A 21,087-nucleotide genomic window follows, 5' to 3' on the forward strand; every position below is an offset into this window, starting at 1 on the left:
TTTTTTAACTGTTAACATTACTATCTAGGGGGAAAGTTCATTTTCCACTCATCAGGTTAGCAGCTGGGGCAAAGTCATACTAAACAGCCCCTAAATTAGCGCCAGCCTGAGGATTAAAGCAGAGACCACAGCCCAGAGGGGTTAAGCACTTTGATACTGAAAAATTGAATCTGAAGGGCTTTGTGGCAGTCTCAGATGTGTCATAGTACAATCTAGGTTTGATCTCAGCCGCACTGGAAGCGACCTCATACAGCCTCTCAATTACCCTTTCTGAAAGGAAAATCAGCAGTTACCTGATGAATTAAAAATATGAGGCCCAGTTCAATAACAGGGTTGTTAGATGTACCTGATTATCAATTACAAGCAGAAGAGCTAAGATGTGAATTGACAGTCACTTGACTTCTGAATTAGAGAGTAATTAGAGGGGCTGTTTTTCTTTTAAACCACAGCACTATCAAACACCCTGTACATAATGATTTCTGGAGCACTGCTTACAAAATTTGAGACATGTAATTACAGGTTCACAGCCTCAGCTCACTGCCCACTTCCCAGTGGCTCTGGCTTACTGCCAGCTTTTTTTCCTCCTCTCTCCTGAAAAGATTCAGCTGTCCCACCTATTTCCTGCCTCTAGGAGAAGGTTAAATGTTATCCAGAAAGAGAGACCAATGAAGAACAAGAGAAAGGAACATACGGAGGCTGAGAGATGTGAGTTCAGGCAGAATTTCTGAGGCTGTGTGCAATTTACCACTTCCCAGATGCTACTAAGCCTGTCCACATTAAGAGGATAAAGCTATCTTTGGGAACTATTTTAACCATTTGTGACAGAATTAAGATCTGTGCATAATGAATAGCTTGATGCCTGCAGTCAGAAACCAACTTCGAACGCTGAGGGCCAGGTCTGCTGCTCCCTCTTGATCTTTATTCTTTTACAGGGAAAAACATCCCCAGATTGCAACGTAGGATTTTGGCAGAGCCCAAGGAAGCCTGCTGGCTTCACTAGTGGGTTAATTGTACCTAGAGTTGCAGCTTTGACCTGAATCCCAGTCAGTCCCTCTGGAGCTTCTGAGCTGGAGAGCAGAGATACGTGATAGCCTGTACCAGCTGGAGGGACAAGAATCAGAGCAGAACGTCCTTGCTCAAATAGAGCTACTAATGAGATTTCCCCATGCTTCAGAACCAACATCAGTACAAATTTAGTTACAGAAATGCATCCCATGTCTGAGATCCTCCAGAGGACACGGAAGAACAAATGGCAGCAGAAGTCCAGCTGGACACTTCCACACACCTCTGTGTCCCCATGGTGGTTCTCCCAGCCGTTGTTTCCCCACCACAGGACAGGCCCCAGCCACTGCCCTCCTGTCCTGCAGCACCAGGGCCAGAAACAGCCCCAGGCTGGAGCCCTTCCCACACCAGGAGCCTTTCAGTGGGGTTAGATTATTTCCTTCTTACAGAGATGCAAGGCTACCTGCACCCAACAAGTACCTTCCCCATCTTCCATCCTTACCATCAGCAGCTCTGCCATTTGCTATAGAAGTGCCAACCGCAATAAGCCATGCTGTTAGATTTCTTCATACAGCACAAGGTTCATTTAGAGCACGTCTATAGGAAGAGCTTAAGCTAGCAAAGTCTTAAACTTTAACATTATAGGACTAAAAGAGGTTCATAGCAAATAATGTGTTTCAGTGGCATTATGTAGAAGCTGTTATTTTTTGTGTAGATGTAAAGATATTAAACTGTGATTTCCAGCAGTTCTTTAAGATAAAACCTCAGCCATAGAAAGCCACACAAAAAAGTTTCCAAGCTGCAGCAGGAGCAGCTTGAGACATATATAGCTGTAGTTACAACAAACTTCCAAAACATGCTGATCAATACTTAGGTAAAGTTATAACTACAAAGGTCATTTTGGACTAGGGTAACTTATGACACTAAAACACACCAGCTATCATGAAATATTTAAGACTCCGCATGCTGCTACCCTAGGATAAGATAGTTGTTTTCTAGCCTGGATGAGCTAAGCTTATTGCAGAAGAACAGCATTGTTACAGGCAGTTAATCTAAAGAGCTGGTCTGGTTGCTTTTTCCACATATACAACTAGTTTTAAATCCACTTGTAGACAGAAGCATTGAGATAACAGTGACCACATCAACACATCAGTTCAATTCCCTTTTTGTGTTTTGACATCATAGGTATATATCTTTTAGAGAGGTTTGATTTTTGTTACAGCATTCATTCAAAGAGGATTTGCTGCTGTTTATATCTGGACAGGAACATGACTTTTTAGCAGAACTGTCTCAGTTTAACTAAGATTTTTATTTATTTTTGGAAGAGTTTTACTGTATTAAGCAAAGGACAAACTTAAAGAGTGGTCAAACAGGAAGCTCAGCTCTAAAAATAGGGATGGTTCTACTTCCAAAATGGCAAGGCAGCAGACATGCTAAACATAGGCAAACATCACAATATTTTTTTTATTAAGCGTAAGGAAGGAGCAAAGAAAATTTTTATCTTATTGCACAGATATAATTGTGAATCAAGGCTCACTCAACAGATGTCATAAGACATGTATCATGCCTTAGCCCAGCATCAATGCTGAGAGCTAAACTGGGACACAACAAAAATAGAAAGTCCTCCTGCTCTGTGTGAGGGAGGAAGAAGGCTGGGTTAGGTTTCTCCTTGTTCGGCCTTCTGAGGCACCTCACCCAGCCCAAGCCTGCAAGCAGGAAGGAGACAAGAGAGCACTACCAGAAGCAGGGAGAGAAGGAAGGGAAGAGCAGGACACCAGTTTGGACTTAACTGGCAGGACAAGAAAAAGTGCTGTTAGAAGCAGTGCCAATGAGTAGCATTAAGAATAGAAATGCTGTAACAGGTGACAATAGGCAGCAATGGCAAAAACTATATGCCAACTCGGATGACAAAATGATTGTCTGGCACCAGAGCATGGTACAAAAATTCAAGGAGGTTCTAAGTAGTTTCTAATTTTAATTCTGCCCAAGAGGGAGCCCAGCAAAGCCCCACAATTTGCCCACTGCACCCAGTTGGCTTGACTCTCCCTAGATCTGAGCAAGGAAGAAACAGGTCAGAAGTGACATGAGTGTGTCTCAGCATACGTGCTGCTTGTCCCACAGATCTCACGACAAACAAAAACCAACCGCCAAATCAGGCTGCTGCAGCTTGCAGCCAGGTACATTGATCCCTCCCATTGTTACTGGTCCACAGCTGCTGAGATGATCCAGGCTGAAAGGATTTCTCTCCACTTTCTCCAAAACTATGATGAGATTGGGGTTGAAATGAGTTATGTACCATAGAGCAGCCTCACCAACACAGGACAGATGCAAAGGAAACAGGAGAGGTCGCTCAAGGGAAAAGAAAGAAGAGACAAGAGGGATGTGCCAGTGTTTCCTCAGTGCAGCACTTGAAAAAAGAGACACCTGCCAGATAAGAACTGGAATTAATCACTTCAGAAGAACAGCACTTTTTTTTTTTTAAATGGTCCTTCTGTTTCCTCTATCTAGTTCTCATGTAGAAAAACAAATGCAACTGCTAGAAGTTTAGGCAGCTCACACCAGCAGCACGATATAAACCACTTAAGTGACAGACCATTGGTTTGACTCCATCCTACTTTCAGGGCACCTGGAAGTTACTGTTTCAGTAGTAACATTTATTTGCTGATCTGGTTGAGATCCAACTCAGCAGAGTTCCTTATTACAGAAAAGCCTCAGAGCACAAAGCACACTGGAAGTCCCAGCAGCATCATTGGGAGGGCAACTGGAACTTGATTCATTAAAAAAGTTTGAAATGAATATTGGAGATTTTAAAACATATTCTGGCCACAGAACAGTATGTTGAAGGAAATGTTTTCATAAAATCTCAATGAAGTTTTCCTATGATAGTGCAAAAATAGCTTTAAAACACCTGAGGCAAATTGCTGGCCTCAACCTACACCGCTTACTGATGTTCCATTTTCCCTTTGAAAAAAATGATAGCCAAGTCTATAGCTCAGCACCCTTAAATCACAGGCCTTGGTTTTGGATCAAAGAAAACAGCACCTACATGCAGTTATTTTGCAGACACTCATGGGAAACATCCCAGTTTCGTCCTACAACAACTCAGCTTTATCTCCCATCTTCAAAATGTTGCTGGATCCCTGGCACCTCAGCTATCAGAGCTGCCACCCATGGCCCCGAGCCACCTGATGAACACAGACATTGTGCAGGATCCTGAGCATCCTTTATGTCAATTCTCACAGAGGCTGAAGAACAAGCCCACAAGTTGTTTTATAAAAGCACTATGAAGATGCTGCCCTTCTAAACAATGAGAGCAATGAGTCCACTGTCATTAGGTCCATTCTGGTCAGCACTCCAGCAGTCTCACTTACAGCCTGCTAATTAGATGCTTCAACATTCTGCTCACATGAAAATAATTCAGAGAGGAGGGCAGGAACAGCTCATACCATGGGACAAATAAACATCAGGAACAAGAGGAAGAATCTTACAATTAATGTAAATATGGAAGAAGAGGTTTCTTGTACAAACTAAGATGAGCTTGGACTCTTATACAAAAGTCTCATCCATTGTGTTTTGAAAAAACCACACTATTTGAACAGGAGGAAGAGAGCAGTGCCTCCTGGAGGTGCAGCATCTGGTGACTCCTAGCTCAGCCCTTTGTCTCTAAACATTGTGCTCCAATTCACAGGACAAATCCCTGCACACGGAGAACCAAACATCTTCACCAAGACCTCAGTGCAAGACTGAGGGTGCACTTGTGCACTTCCTTTAGGCAGGCAGGTTAGTTTTGGAAATTACTCTTTATAAACAAGCTTTTCTAATGAGCCTCCTTCTTCACTCCTCTCAGTCTCCAATTTCACAACTGCCTTGGAACAAATGAAGCATTGCTCTGTAGAAAAGGCATTCAGAAGAATGATGGAAAGTTTTATGAACTGCAGTGTGTGGCTGCTTTGTTCTTCTTTTGTCTCTGCACGACTAATTTCCTTTCACAGGATGGGGAACTGTACATAGATTAAGTCAAAATTCCCCCTACTTGCCTTCAGACTACCCTATGAGTCTCTCAACTTGTTTTTAAGTTTGATGTGAACTCAGCCATGATGCAATTTTCAGAGCAGATCAGTTTGAGATGTGGAGCAAATATGTAGGAGGAATGAATAACAATAAAACAAAATCACTGGGAAGCAGTTACTCAGAAACAGTTAATCTGGTTTGTTTTCAGCTTTTTGGAGTAGCTAGCAAAAAGCTGAACACATTTGCACTGCTGACATACATGTCTGATGATACATTCTTTGCTGCTTCTATACTTAATTATTCTAATAAACCTTTAGTGATGTAAATTAAAAAAGTGTCAGGTGCTACATCACGCCATGAACAACATTAAGTCCTCTACTTGCTCTGGCTGGGCACAGCAAATGCCATACAGCAATGCTACTGATCCTATACAAGTGACTGTGCTGGTCACAACTTTATCCTCTTCAGCCCAGGAGTCACAATAACTGCAAGTCATCTTTCTTTAAGATCCTCAGCACTTTTTGAAATAACCCCTTTTGCCAATAGCCTGGATTGCAAGCTCGGCTTTGCAGATGTACAGACATTACATCCCACAAAGCTACATCCAAGAGGATATTGTCCCAACCTGCAGTAAAATGAAGTGATGCATGTTACAGAACCCAGAGGCACAGAGAATGCTTTGGCCCTTTGACGTCAAAGATAAAAGCAAATGATTGCATTTGGTTCCTGAATCTGGAGACAGCAAAGACTAGAGATGGTCAACTGCTGCTTGACTTTCAACAAGGCAATGACTTTTCTCCTGCCTCATTCCTAGGTTAACCTTGGCAAGTGTACTGCCCTTTTTCTTTGCTGAAATTCACATAAAACATTCACACAGGCCTGACTGGAGATTCAGGCACATACATCTACAAAGATAACATTTTTCTGCCCATGTGTGGCAAACTTCAGCTGCAGCTCAACAGCATCACTGGTGGAAGAAACTGTCACAAGAGAGTCCTGGAAAATATCAGTGTACCAGCACTGCATGCCAAAAGCAGAAATAAGAAGCCTAAAGAAATAACACTCCAACTTCTAGTGTAGATGTTTACGGAGTTGCTAAGAGGGCCAGTGACCCTCTTTGCAAAATTTTAAGTCAGCTAGCTGATGAAAAGATGATAATGACATTCTGTTCTTCAGAACTAGCAATCAAAACCACCTTAGGCAATGAAATCAAAGCCCAATTGTTATTAAATTACAGTGGACTTAGTCTTCTTTCAAGAGTTATCTCAAGTTCCTGGGCAGCTCAGGAATTCCTTTTCTCTTCTCCCTTTGTATTCTTGGCTCAAAGCCATTTCACAGACAAGACAAATTCCAACTGCTGAAATTAATCCATTGTTTCAGACTTGGAAAATATACAGGATATCTTCCCTACAAGACAGGAGTCTACTCATAACCATTATCCCAGCTGTGCAGTTTCAGATGTTTGTCCTTTAAAGCTACTGTATGGAAAGGCCTTTTGCACGTGTTACACATGGGTGCACATTCATGCAAACCAGCATGCAGGTCACAAATATCTCCAAACTAAATAACAGCTGCTATTGGCATTTTTTAAACAATGAAAGACAAACAAATCCCAAAAAGCAATGGCAACAATTCTTTGGAAGTTTGCTGAAATCTTAAGAAATGGACACAGAAGTACAAATAAGGACAATGAGCAACCAAGAAAATCACTTTTTCCCTCCTCACTGTTGTCACAGGCTAGAGTTAAGGTGAGATTTAACAATATTTGGTAGCTTAGCTTCTTATTTCCTTATTACTTATAGATGCTCAAATAAGAAGTGATATAACAATCACACTGTAAATGCAAATTAATTTCAGAATCATTTGAGACCAAAAGGTCAATAACTTTCTACTGAATAACCAACACTTTCTCTTTAAAGTGTTCTATAAGAAATACACTTCCCTGACTCTAAGAGAACAAACGATAGGTTTAAATTTTAAGCACCAGCATATTATAATGATGAGCTCTTAAAAACTAACAAGTTTAAACAGGACAGAACTTTTTCAAGATAGATTCTCTATCAACACCCACACACATTCAAATACTGAGTTACAATCACTTCGCATTTGCAAAAACATTAATCCACTTCCAGTTGTGAAGAAAACCTTTGACTTAGGAAACGCATTGACCTGAGTTCCATACAAGACCTGAGGAGTCTGTCAGAAAATTCAGGGTCAGAGGAGATGATAATAAAACAATTCTCATCTGCTTTATTGGAACATTAGAAAGTGAGTGAAACATATAAAGATTTTTAAAAATCAGCAATGATATGCAATATGGATATTATTCAGTGTTTCTCAAAGTCATTAGTATGTAAAAGTAAAGCAAGGACCAATTCTTAGCTTTGTTCCTATTTGCTGTTAGTCTCAGTGCAACTGTTACATACAGCACAAATTGCAGTGACACACAATGCCCCATAAGAACCACGTGTGGGTTTTATTTATTTATTAAGATGTAACTTACCATCAATTCCCCAAATATTTCAGATTTTTTAAAATCAAAGTTTCCATCTGTGATGCCAGAAGTCATAATTGTATTACAAAATAAAAGACAACAGGTGACAACGTGCTGTACCAAATTACAGGTTCACCACAGTGGCTTCAAGAGAGTTTGTCCAAATCCAGTGAAAAAAGATACGTGACATGCAGTACCTGGCCTAGAGCACACGGTGGATTGCTGAACCAGCTGGGAGGAAGGACACACTTCTACATTAAAGTTAATCTAAAAGTTAATTACAATTGTTATTTTTGCTCCATTGTTTTATAAACATCCTCCTGCTTTGCTGGCCATGTACACAGGAATCTCCACCCCAATATTTCAGGAGACAATCTTGAGGAAATGCAACTCCCACACTTTGACTGTTAGACAGGAAAAACAGTGCTGTTATACAACGCTACACTGCACCAAAACATCTCAGCATCTGAGCACCAACTCCAGCACTTCCAGAAGCAAAAGTGGCAACTTCTCAGCTATGAAGCAAATTCACAGAACACTGCAAACAGGGCCTAGCACTTGGCATCTCCACAACAAAAAGAGGTAGTCAAGTATCTAAACGTGTTCATGCAGGCATTTAGGAAACCTGTAAGAGTTGGGAATTACAAATACTCTCAAGCTATTTCCTGATTTAACTGCAAATTGACCAACAGCAATGCTACTAAATTGCACTTCCCACAGCACTTTAACATTTTAACCCAAAAAGGTTCTTAAAAGGAGCTTATAAATGATCATAAATTAAGCAACATCGCCAAGTTTTGTTTGTGAAGGAAGGTTAGCAGAGATAACCTCTCTTTCACAGATAACCCCAACTAAGAGAAATGCAGCACAAGTTTTTCTCCTTTGTTTTTCTTAACAGCAGCCTTCACAGACGTGATATTCCTATTGATTATCAAATTCAACCAATTCTCAAAAACTCTTTCAGAATGGAACTGATCTAAAAGATTAACTCCAACCACAGTGCAGGTGAATAACAACAATAAACTGTAGGTCACAAGAATGCAGCTAAAGGCCTCTGAAGGACAGCAGCTACGCAATCCAGCGCTCTGCTAGCTCCACAGCCATGCCTCAGCAGAGTGCAGTCACTTTTCAGTAACCATTGCAGAGACAGTATAAACATATCCATCTTAAGTAAAAGAAGATTTCAAAGAAACATACTATGCAATCTCCTATTCAGAATGTTGCTTTAGGTTTCTTTCTTCTGCCAAAATTGCTAGGAAACATTTGATGACTGCAGTCACCACTTCTGCTTTGTCTCTTATCAAAGACAGGCAGTTTGCAGAGCTTTGTCCTCAGTCCCTTCAGCAACCTTTCCTCCATGCATTGACCTGTCCTGACACTGATAAAGTGTGTGAGGAGAGCACAGGCAAGAGGTGATAGGGCTCTGATCAGACCTTTTACCAACAGATGCTCTACAACAAATAAAAAAGAGGAACTCGGCCAATGGAACTGCTGCTTTCCAAGATCACAAAAGTGTATGTAGGACATCTGTTAAGAGCAAAAGCATTCACTTTCCTTTAAATGGCCCATTATCCAGCATGAGATCAGAGCCTGGTCAGCACTACTAATTAGGGTTTTCTCCAGCCTTTTTAATTTACAAATTGCTTTTTCATTCCTTTTCCCAGATTCTGTTATCACAAATGTCTACAAACACAACTGGACAAGTATTTCAAAGCAATTCTGTTTTGTATAGATTTAATTCAAAATGACTTACCCACTAATAGCTTCACATCTCTGACAGTGAAATCCGGGTCAGGCATTCTATAATCAGCAAAGAAAGCAATGTTAAATACCATCAGGGTAAGTACAGGCACACTTTTGTTATCATAATAAAGGAGAATATATAGTGGCCTCTGTCCATAATACAGTAGGTAGAACCAAGCAAGGCCTCTCTAAAGCATGGACAGTGCAAGTGTTAATGGCACACAGTGCCCTTACACTGGCAAGCATATAAAAGTTCCTCTGCTCATAATAAACCAGAAGAGGTGTCTCTTCAAGCACTCTAGCAGCACTGGAGTGGGAGAAAAGGGAAGGGGCTGGAAAAGTTATTTCAATGAAATCCCAAATCTTCATAGCTCATTTCTGCAAGGCAACTCAGTGTACTATCTGTATACTCTCCAGCTTTTCCAATGGACACAAACTGAGGCAGAGAAGAGTAAAGTAAGTTGTTCAAAGTCACATCATCATAGACTGGATTCTCAGTTTAGAAATAAAGAACCAAAAATAACAAATATAAGCCCCTTTGTTGTAAAGGCTATTCCAAACCTCCTTGCCTAGCAGAAAACAACCCAGCATATTTGATGGGTGCAGAAGTTTGATTCAATTCAGGCTAATTGAGAGATAAATGATTTCATAATTGGTTCACTGATGTTGACAGATTTATAAGATCACTTACAATATCTTAAGTGTTTAATATACATAGAGTGAGTGAATTTTAAGTGTCAGGAGATTAAGAGTCTGCAGTTCATTGACTGGGTGGAAAAAGAAAACAAAAACAGTAGCGGGGATTTTAAGTTGATTAACTTCATAATGAGATTATTTCACACTTCACATCTTCGTATAGCACAAGACTGAGGAAGGAATTGTGATGAAAAGCAGCCCTGTAGGAACTGCCAGTTAGGAGCTCTGTCCCACTGCCATGGGTGGTAAACAAACAACTTGCTTGTGGTATAGTGCTTTTGACACAATTCTGTTAGAATCAGAAGTATACAGCCTATATGCAAACTGTTAGAGTTCTTATATTAAGAAAACACCAAAAGCTAGTTAAAAAAATGCACTTATTGTCACGTGTGTATCTTCAGAACTATTTGCCAAAACTTGTTTGTTCACTCACTTCACCTTTATCACCTTCCTCCGGTGGAATGAGGAGGCTGCACAATATCCTTTGTTAGGTTGCTGCCAACCCTCACATCTTTGCATTTACTGATGAGGGCCCCACAGCTTTGGAATTCACCCCCTTGCCAAAACGGAGCAGCCTGAATAAAGCTCATCTTAATATCCAAGCTCTAAGAAGTCAGAAGCAGTGAAGGAGGATGCTTTGGGGGCAATAAGAATAAGCAAGGCTTACGTCAAGTGCCAAAGTTTGCCTTTACTTTATGACAGGTGCAAAGATGAGCAATCTTCTTCAGACTTGCAGAAATCAAAATAAATTCAACAGCCAAAACAGAGAACAGACCTAAGCCAGATGCATGCAAGCAAACCCATTCTTTCTGAGAACTCCAGCAGCAGCTGAAAATCAACTTTACAAATAAAATTAATCGCTGTTTGGAGAGCACACCTGGCATATCCTTGTTTTTTTCCTCTGCATCCTCAGGATGCGTTGTACAAAGATTCCACCAAGAGAAGAATTTCAAGCTTGAACAGCAGGTTTCAACTACAAGAACCCATACTGTAGCTGAGTCACACCTTGGGAGGTCCAGTTTTAAATCAAGCCAATTCTGCTTGCTGCTGAGACTGTAAATTACTGTATTCCACCCTCAGCTTCACTCAGCATAACTGCCACAGTCACTCCTATATATGCTACTGCTCTATGTTCAGACAAGAGAGACAACTTATTTCCAAGCTCCCTTTTCTCCCTGAGATACAGCAATAAAAACGATCAAATAACTCTATGAAAACAAGATTACCTTCTGCTAATGGATCACAGGTAGATCCTTCTGCTTCTAGTTATAGAAGTAACAGCTCACAATGATTAGAAATGCACATGAAATCAATTTCCAAAGTTCAGTTATAATATTTTATCCTCATTCATCTTATTTCTCAACATTTTGGAGTATCCCGTCAGTCACCAGACTGTTCAGCTATGCTTTGTACATCTGCCAGCCACAGACGTGCAAGCTGACTGCTTTACATCAAACACAAGTGTGGAAATTCTCATATCACGTATTTTATAGACTACTGCATCTCAAAAGTCACCCTACGCGTATATGGTAGATTAGGTGATCCATAAGTGTCAAATACAGCCTGCCATGAACAGGAGACAGTATTACTAGAAAGGACCAAAAAAGCATGGTTTTCTCCAGAGCCTGAAGAGGAATATAAGTTTCCTGAACATCATCAGCAAACGACCCAAATCCAAAAGCAAACTGGCCCATCTCACTCTACTGATGTAAGGCAGCATGCTGCAACAATCATTATTTCAAGCAGCAGATGTCAGGATAAGGAGACTAAGTATTTAAAATCAATTAGGCAAGTGTCAGTACTATTTTGATCTCACTGGAATACAACACACAGAGTCTTTCTATATCTACACATCCATACACAAAAGGTGTATACTGCATGCCAGCCACCCTTGATAATACAAGAAGTGAAACTCTAAATAGAATTATACCGTGTTACCTTGCAGAGTGTCAAACTGGAAAGACTGCTCATGCATTTCACTTCTACCATTTAAAATATACATACATCGTGTCTCCAACCTTCTCTCACTCTAGTGGCATTTACACCCAACTATGTGAAATTCCTTCACAATATCCAATTCCAAACTAATAACTCCTGCTCATTTCAGGAAAAAAAAAAAAATTAGAATGTGAAGTGTCCTAGAATTTGTAGATCAGTAATCTCTTATAACATTTTAATCCTCCACAGCAGTCAGTGATTCAGAAGAGAATGGAAATACAAGACCAACTCACCCAGCTGACTCTGAACTGATTTTATATTTCCATTACGGTGAAATGGACAAGTCCATTGAATCCATGCAGGATCCATTCAAAGCTCATATCAGATAAATTTGCTCTTACTTTTATCAGCATATTAACTGATCAAGATAAGGAGGTTGGTGATATGAATTCTATGCTCAGAAATATTCTTAAAGAAAGCTTCAGTATTTTACTCCTCTTTCTTCTTTGGTGGTGAATTCCATCTCCAGTATTAGAATGATACCAGTGGTTGGTAGGAAACAGAAACACTGGCTAGTTAAGTCTAGCTGCTGAGAATATTTTAAGCTTATCACAGCAAAATGGAGCACTTATTCTCCTTCACCACTCATTCTCCTTCATCACTCAAGGCATTAGCATACAGAAGAATCAGGAAAGTGACTCCAAAACTCTTACTGTGGATTAGTGTTTATTCCTCTTCTACCTCCTCACAATCCAGCTTTGAAGTCAAAGGACTCATTATTTTAACTGCCAGATCTCCAAAAAGCCAACTGAAAACGAAGATTGATGCTACACTTGGTCTTGGTAGTTCTTCACATGCATTCTGTGCATTAGACATTCTATTTATTGAACTACCTTGATAATAATTACCTAAAAAAGGTAGCTCACCTTTAAGTGGTACTCTCTGATGACTGACACATGCTGTGTATGCACATACACATAAGCATTTGAGCAAGGCCATTTTTGGGCCTCAGCACAATAGACCTGTAATCTGGCCTCTCTTTAGGTTACACTGAGGTAACTTGGCTTTGTTAATACCCAATTTTTTAATAACTCATGGCATTAAACTGTGAGATGCTCAGCTGAAGTTGAGTGAAATAATAGTTCTTTCACAGAATTAATTTTCCATCATTCAGATATAATCAGTTACATAGTTGAAGTACCCAAAAATATAAAAAGAGATTATATTTTATCAGTCACACAATCTATAGTTGAACTTTTTAATATTACTCAGTAACACTACAATGTGACGGTGTAACTCTATAACACAATGAAAAGAACAGCAATAATAGCAGGGTAGCGAAGTCCTAAACTGCAGAAAGTGAGGATAAGTCCAAAATGCAGCAGCCATGGGCACCGAAATAACAATGAATCTGCTTACCTTTGGAGGGCCTCCAGTAGGCAGGATCTCCAGAGAGATCCCCTCACCTCCACTGCCAACCTTTAAACCAGGGCTGGGAAGGGCTGGATCCTGGCTCCACCCCTTCCAATCACTCACATCCATTGCCTGCACCTGAGCTCCCCTGGGTTGGCCCTGCCTTCCCACCAGGTGCTCCATCATTGCTTCAGGCCATGACTCAGTATTTCTGCTACATACTCTCTTCGACACTGTCACATTTATTAAAAAGGTCTTGTAGAATTTGCTTATTAAAATACCAAATGCTTTATGGCTGGTATTAAGAAAATGCGAACTCAGACTCTAGTAACACCACATTTTAAATATTTATGAAGTAATAACACTCTGAGGACATAAAATTATCAAGGAAAAAAAGCAACATTCGACTTTCCACATGTAACACAGAAAATGATTGAGAAGTCAAAAACTGAAGGGTGGCTGTTCCGTCTTTGCAGCACTGATTGGAAGCAAGAATATTTGAATTTTATTTCTGACTGTATCACGGATTTATTGTTTTGATTGTATAGAACAGCACTAGATGCACTTAAGTTTTATAGAACTCGTTATCTGTTTGTTTTTAAGTAGAAAAAAAATTACTCTCTTTCTCAAGGGGGCTGACAGTCTGACTAACTGCAATACCTTTTGAGATCATTGGAAGAACCATCAAAAATAAGAGCAAAGCATAATGGTGGTTTTATAAAAGTGTTTCTTAATCAAGATTTGGTGGTAACTTACTTAATTCCCAGTCCATCCTTATTTCTGAAGATAAGTGGAACTCTGAGGGCTTCTCTTTGCACATACTCAAAAGTAAAATCTGTTTGAATAAGGAATAAAGAAATCCAAAATCAATTACAATGGCATTAGCACCTCACATTGCATTCTCTCAAAATGCAACCTGTCCTCCTTGTCTCACCAAAGAACTCCGCTATTACAAAGAGAAAAATATAAAGAGAATGCATATTTTAGGTCCAAACCAGAAACCAAATGACAGGCAGTACTCTCCGAGCTGCTCTATTTTTCCTGTTTGTTGATGCACATAGAATAGCGTCCAGTCACTTGGTCAGTTACGATCTGGGCTGCAACACACAGGTTGTAATGAAATAGCTAATTAATAGTTAAAAGAGAATCCTAACTAAATTGCTGCAAATCAGCAGAGTACTTTTGGGGTAAATGAGTAACTGAAACTTAAGTTCTTACATTATACATTTCAAGCTATAGATTTTTATTTTTATTTTTTTAACTAGGGGAAAGTTTCCCTCCAAGCATTATTTAAGTATAGCACAAAGCCCTGATCCTGCAGATGTGTTTTGTTTCCATGTGAGGATTATTACTTTCAGCTGATGAAATTCCCCTTAATTAATTAGGAATCTAACTGCAGGAACTGATATACAGAAATTGTGTACAGCTGTTGGCATTTAAGAAGGTGGTGAAAATGAATAGTTTTGGTGTGGAGGTCACAGAATAGCACACCAACAAACTGAAAATTAAATGCAAGTTTGTTAACACTGACCAGCATCACCTTGTTGCTTCACCCTGAGGATTACACGGATTTAAGCTTTCCTGGGGATTTCTTTATGCGGTGGTCTGATACAATAGCAGTGATTCAGGGATTAGAAAGTTACAAGGCAGCAATTTGAGTGAGCAGTGCCTGCAAAACCCCACAGTTCTCTTGGAACTGGCATTCAATGTGCTGCCTTAAAGTGGAAAGTATTGTTTGAATCTTTAGCAGCTAAGCATGACGCTGCCAAAGACACAAAACACTGAATGCATTATAACAGGGTACGTTCAGACCAGCATGCATGCTGCCTGGGAGAGTATAAAAACTTCATCAGGCTCCAGCGTATGTATCGAGGATGTTTTTCTACTGTAAGAAATAGGGAGAGCAGAGGCTAAGCTCCCATGCCATTGAATTTATTTCCCTCTCCCTTAACAAACTTCTCCTTGCCACATTCAGTTTCTACCTATGACATGAATTGATGAAATATTTCTACCTAGAGTTGTCACATCAGAGCACTTTAATTATAGTTATTTACAAAAACATTAAAATTGCAAAAACGTTATTTCCACCAGTCTGCAGATAAGGATAATTAATACTCTAATTAGTTAAGATACCAATTAAGTATTTCTGTATTAGATAAACCTCCATTTCTAATGCGTATTCATCTTCTAACAGATCTGGCCTTAGTTCAATAAACCATAATTTATTTATTTTGAAGGAAACTTTCATCCAAGAAAAAAGTCTACAAATACCAAGAATAACAACAGTTGAAGAAGCAGAGACAGATTTACAGCCTAGAGAACAAGCAGCTATGATGATTGTGAAGAAAATCTCCAGCCCCCAGTCCTGGCAGGAAAAAAAGTCAAAGAAGAGTTATCATTAAAAATAAAGACATAGGAGATAGAAGTAAATATCATTCAACCAATTTCACATGTTCATATAACCTGACTTTTTTTATTGTTAGTAAACACAGTGATTGTTCTGCCTCGATTCAATTCAGCACCTGGATTTACGAGAAAAAAATAAAGCAATAGTAAAGAAATAAGAAGAGTGAATAGAAAGGCAGAGCCATTCTTTATAACACCCCAACAAGCTTATAAATCCCTTATGGAGTTGAACAAAGTGGATATGGACTACAACAAAGTAACAAAAGACATTCATTTGTTTTAGGTTCCTCAGATAGGGGAATGCTACCCAGAGACTTTAGGGCTGCACAGCAGGGTGAAGGTCAGCACAGAGCGATGGCAGCCACCGGAACACTCGTAAAGTGAGGGTAGAATGAGCTTCTGGAAAATTAATTAATGTTTTCGAGCTAAAAAAGAATAGGTGTTTGTGTTTATTTCAGAGGAAGAAGGGGTCAGGGCTAAGCTTATCTCCTAAACACCTTCCTAAACAAGATAGGTATTTAATTTCTCCACCACACTAGCCTAAACAAGATAGGTATTTAATTTCTCCACCACACTAGCTTTTCTTTAGAAGGAAGCTTAAACGCTCGTGCAAAATGAAGCCTGGGTGAAAAACGGAAAGTTTCTTAACTAAATTAGTGGCCCCGAAGTTAAAGACATTTCGGGAGGACTACAGCAAAACCCTTCCCTGGGGAAAGGGGTTCAGGCAGAGCCCTCAGATGAGCAGTTCGGTGACAGTCCCGGCTTCAGGGTTGCGGCTCTGCCCCCGCGGGACTCCGGCACCGGGCGCTCCGAGCCGCTCCGGTAACTCAACACGCTCCGGGAACACAAAGAACTTAGCGAGTGGGGAAGCCCCGGCCCTGCCAGCGGCTCGTGGGTGCACCGGCAGCCAAAGCACCCGGCTCAGGGGGCGGCTCCCCGGTGCCCGACACATGGAGGCGGCCGTGGCCGTACCTTTCCCATCCATAGAGTGCACGAAATCCCCGCGGTACGTTTTGCTCTTTAATTTCTCCTCCAGATTGAAACTCCTGACGCTGACGATTTCCTCCACGTCCGAGAGGTCTTCGTGCTCATCGTACCTCCTCCTACCAACGGGCCGCTGCAAAATACAAAGCACAGGGGGTGGAAAAGCGGGGTCGGTGGGGAGGGTGATGCGATCAGCGGTAGGGGCACGACATTCGCCAAACCTCCCCCGGTGCGAGCCCCAGCCGCTTACAGCACCTTTTCCATCTCCTGACAGCGTTAACAGGTGCTGAGCTGGGGGAAAACCAAACAGGGGCAAGAGACACGCGTGGCCCCACCGCCGGTTGATGGTATTATTTTGCCGCACGTGAACACGGGACCACTCCGGGGATGTAGAGGGGTATCATTTACCCCAGAGCACAGCGTTAAGATTTCGGTATTTACATAATCCCGGGGTTTCCATAGCCAAGCCGGAAGCCACGATTTAAAAGCTGGGCGCATTATGTAACGTCCCGATGGATTTCCTCACTCCCCCACCCCCTTATCGCGGCCGGAGCCTGCGCGCTTCTACCGGAGCCCAAATTCGGGGGAAGAAGGGGTTAACGAGGCCGGGGGTGGGGGTCGATGCCGCTGCCCCCGCCCCACAGCATCGCCCGGAGTTGGGGGTCGGGGGGTGCGACACGCACCGGCCCGGGCCGCTGCCACGGGGAGAAACCAACTCTGTGCCCTCTCCTTTTCCCTTCGGTTAAATCCCCCTCCCGGTGCCTGCGCTGCTCCGTGGCGAACTACGGCGCTCTGCAGCCTGCCCCGCTCCCTGTGCGAACAATTACGCAAAATCAATTAAAAGGCACAAATAGGAAAGAGACCGAAGACGGCTACACACCAATCTTCTTCCAGAGTCCTTCTCCGCCTTCATTTTTTTGGAGAGTTTCATCACTTAATTGTCAGTGGTTCCTGTCCTGCATGTTTGGCACGAACAGGGAGGAGGGAACACAAAAGGCGGCTGCTAAAGGTCTCGCTAGAGTTGGGCAAGTTTGCACCAGCACTTTTTTGGGGGAGGGAAGGGGAGGGGCGGCGATGCGCTGTGCCAGGTCTCAGGGAACCGCGGCCGGGTGGCAGCGCAGAGCGAGGGGAGGGCAGAGAGTGGGGCTTTAAACCCGGCGCTGAGTGCTGTGCGGTGGGGGAAAGGAGTTTCTCGGCTGGGGGGGCTGAAGAAGTCCTAAAAGCACCTTACGTGGCCATAGGTACGAGCGGCTGTTGGGAACATCTGATTGCGGGGCAGGCAGCAAGTTTGGAGCCCTCCCCGCCAGAGGGCACGTGGTGGGGTCACGGGCTGATGGCATCGGCTGTGCTCCTCTCTCTGATTCCCTTTTCACACATACAATTTTTGCAGTTGATGTGAGACTTAAATGAGATTCTACCTTTGCTACAGACCTTGCAGCCCCCAAGTTACAGGCTCTGCTACAACAAACCTCAGCAAACTTTAAGCTGCCTTTCTCAGATCACTTATGTGGAGACTGAGCTCTTTGTTAAATAGGGCATTTCACTGCTCCCGTCTGCTTGTGCTGAACAACGTATGCACACGGCATCCGCTTTCCCCTCGCATACTTCATCAATTACATTCTAAGCACTGCATCAATGTACTGAATATTATGATAAAAGACACAAAAATTCAACTTTGCAGGCCTTGCTGCTCATCTCTTTGGAAAGGCCCACATTGTATCAACCCAAGGCACATGGATGAAGGCTTGTCTCTTGAAAAGGGCTCTAACACAGGACTTAAGGCAGTGAGTTCCTCTTTCTGCATCTGCCAACAACTGTTTGCAGAATCTTGAGGAATCATGTAATCTTTCTCTAACATCTTCCTACTTGCAGATGACTGAACTTTATTATCATATAGAAGCACGGTATGGGTTACATATTGAAGTGTGCGTTGCAGATGTCTGTTATACGGAGTGCATTATTAATCCATAATCCTGAAGAGCTGTATGTATATGGCGACCTTTCAGCCAAGATTACTCAATCTTAAAATTAAATGCATGTGTACATCTGCAGGATTGAGAGCAGAGGACTTGTACAAGATAAATGGACGTTACTAGAGACTAATCAGACAAAAAACACATCATCCATCCATTCTATAGAAGTCCACCAGCAAAGACAGAATATAGACATAAAAGAAAATCAAGTCATTTTTCTCAATCTTTTTTTGGGACATGAACTATCTGAGCTTCTCGGTGCACCAAACCAACCCACCAAGGGCTGTGTTAATCACACACACCTGGAAGCACTCGAGCACATGACTGAAATATGGAAGTATGCTTCAGAAATATCAGTTTTAATCTATAAACCTCCAAACATAGAAAACACGTTTGTAATCTCGTTTTAAGACAGAAGTGTTCCAGTGAAGCGACAATTCATTTTCCCTTTGAAATACGACAGCAATAATTTTGCGTATTAATACCAAATCACAAAGTCACAAACTTAAAAGAACTGAGGAAAAAAGAGGGGTGGTAAGATGTATAGGATCACATCCCAGCTGCATTAGATAGGATGAAGCCATTTAGAGCAGTATCAAGGCCATGTTCTGCAGGATGCAGGTTAACTGCTGGCAGCTGGGCTGTAGGGCTCACCTCCCCCCAGAGCCACGTCATGGTTTCTTACCAGGGGTAAGATAAAAAAAATACCCAAATACAATTTTAGAGAAAACTTCGTGAGTACCTGTAAGACAGCATACAGATTTCTGAGGGCTCTCTGGGAAGAAACCTGGGACTCCTGCTGCTTCCTCTGACTGTGTTCATGCAAAAATGATCCAGAGAATGGGTAAGCGTTATCTCTACTTAGGGGCAATATCAGCCTACTGCTGCAGGGGCCAATTCCCTTTCTCTTGCATGTATGTCCCACATTAAGGCTAGTGTTTGCGTACCCACAGGGAAGCTCGCTCGGTTCAGCGGCCTGATCAAAACACAAAACTAACTCAATACGAAAAAAAGCCTATATTTTTGTTATGTCAGTGCTCTTGCTCTGCAGCCAGATCCAAAGGGGTAGTGTAGTTTACAGGATGGACGGGCGAATGAGGTGAGCTGAAGGAAGAGTGCAGGACTACACCCTTTTGGCGGCCTTCTGCTATTGCACTCATCCGAGGTATCAACAAACCCCAGCTTTGAACTCCCGCATGATTTCAGAACTCCCTGAAGCATTTCTAAGTTAATTAAGCCCGAGTGACTCATCGTTTCAGCTAATTCTAGAGGAGAGAGGTGTGTGTAGTGGTGAGTAATTAGGGCTGGAAATAAAAGAATTATCCCGGGTAGTTTATATCTCAGAATGGAGGTGTAAAATGGGACGTAAGGGAAGAAAATGGATACGCTGTTATAGTTGTAAATGGAAGAGGTGTGGTGTTAATTTTTATTGTTGTTGTCCATTTTAAGACTTAAAACACATGAAACAGAGTAGTACTTTATAATACTGTTGTATGCTGCCTTTCACACAACTCCTATGGAGTGTTACTGTCACCCTTGGAAGAGAAAGAAGTAGCAAAGCACATCCGGGGTTGGTTTTTTATGATGGAAATTCTGAGTCAAACTGCTTTCCACAGAGGTCTCTCAATGATCCTGCAGACAAAGTTTAACTAACAGATATTTTTGATATTAGAACGACCCTGGTTATTTCCTGAGAGAAGAATGAGATAGAATCTACGACCAGGTTGTTTCAGGCACTATATCTACAAACTTCAAATTGTCCAGATTTTTCCCTGGCTGTGTCAGCTGCTGTTTGGTGGTGTAAATGGAGAGAAAAGCAGTGTGATCTGCGTGTGCACATTCTGTCATTGTCTTTAGGTATAAGAAAGAGAACAGTCTTGCAAATAGAGAAAGGTGCTAAGAAGACCAAAGCAAAGATACTTAGGGTGTGTTCCAATTACTATTTTGAGGTGGAAAACTTCAGTGTCACAGAAACCACCCCTTCTTTTAATCCCTAACAGCACTGCTGTTGCAGCGATTCAGCTTGTGCGTACCTGTAGGCAGGGTCCTTGCCTGGCGTTTCTATGACAAGAATCATCCATCTCCTTGCTAGAACTCTTTAGCAGTGGGTTTAAGCCTCAGCTCTTCAGCAATGGCCCTCGGAGCTGTGCCACCAGCTTACTGCCTGCTCTGCACCTCGTTTTTCCTTCATAAAACGCAGGGAAATAAATAGGACTGCACGGTGTTGGCGATTGCAAAATTTACAAGCACTGACAAGAGAAGTTCTGCTAAGGGCCGGCTGTTATCAGCCGCTCGCTGATAAACGAGTTTGCACAAACGCTGAGGGCGGAGGTTAGCTCTGAAGTGAAGCGCCGGAGGTTTTCGGGGAGGCGGGCTGAGGGGGGCTCGGCGGCAGCGCTCTGAGGGAAGGCAGCGAGAGGCGCGGGT

General features: G+C 41.9%; 1 protein-coding gene across 8 annotated transcripts in view; it reads right to left on the reverse strand.

Moving 5' to 3' along the window:
• Positions 1 to 20,853, reverse strand: part of KDM2B (lysine demethylase 2B) — a 102,921-nt gene extending 82,068 nt beyond the window's left edge. For 4 of the 8 annotated variants that reach the window (XM_019621026.2, XM_010720121.3, XM_010720116.3 and 1 more), the window contains exons 1-4: positions 17,568 to 17,651; positions 16,676 to 16,820; positions 14,054 to 14,132; positions 9,261 to 9,307 (exon numbers count right to left, since the gene is read on the reverse strand). In XM_019621026.2, the coding sequence (XP_019476571.1) occupies positions 9,261 to 9,307; positions 14,054 to 14,132; positions 16,676 to 16,820; positions 17,568 to 17,618 (322 nt within the window). In that variant the 5' untranslated portion in view covers positions 17,619 to 17,651. Of the gene's footprint in view, positions 1 to 9,260; positions 9,308 to 14,053; positions 14,133 to 16,675; positions 16,821 to 16,942; positions 17,141 to 17,567; positions 17,657 to 20,693 lie in introns of those variants that run through there. The other 4 variants (XM_019621024.2, XM_010720120.3, XM_019621023.2 and 1 more) reach the window with 4 other exon arrangements.
• Positions 20,854 to 21,087: the final 234 nt, after the last annotated feature.

This window comes from Meleagris gallopavo, chromosome 17, assembly GCF_000146605.3.
Source record: "Meleagris gallopavo isolate NT-WF06-2002-E0010 breed Aviagen turkey brand Nicholas breeding stock chromosome 17, Turkey_5.1, whole genome shotgun sequence".
Taxonomy (NCBI): Eukaryota; Metazoa; Chordata; class Aves; order Galliformes; family Phasianidae; genus Meleagris; species Meleagris gallopavo.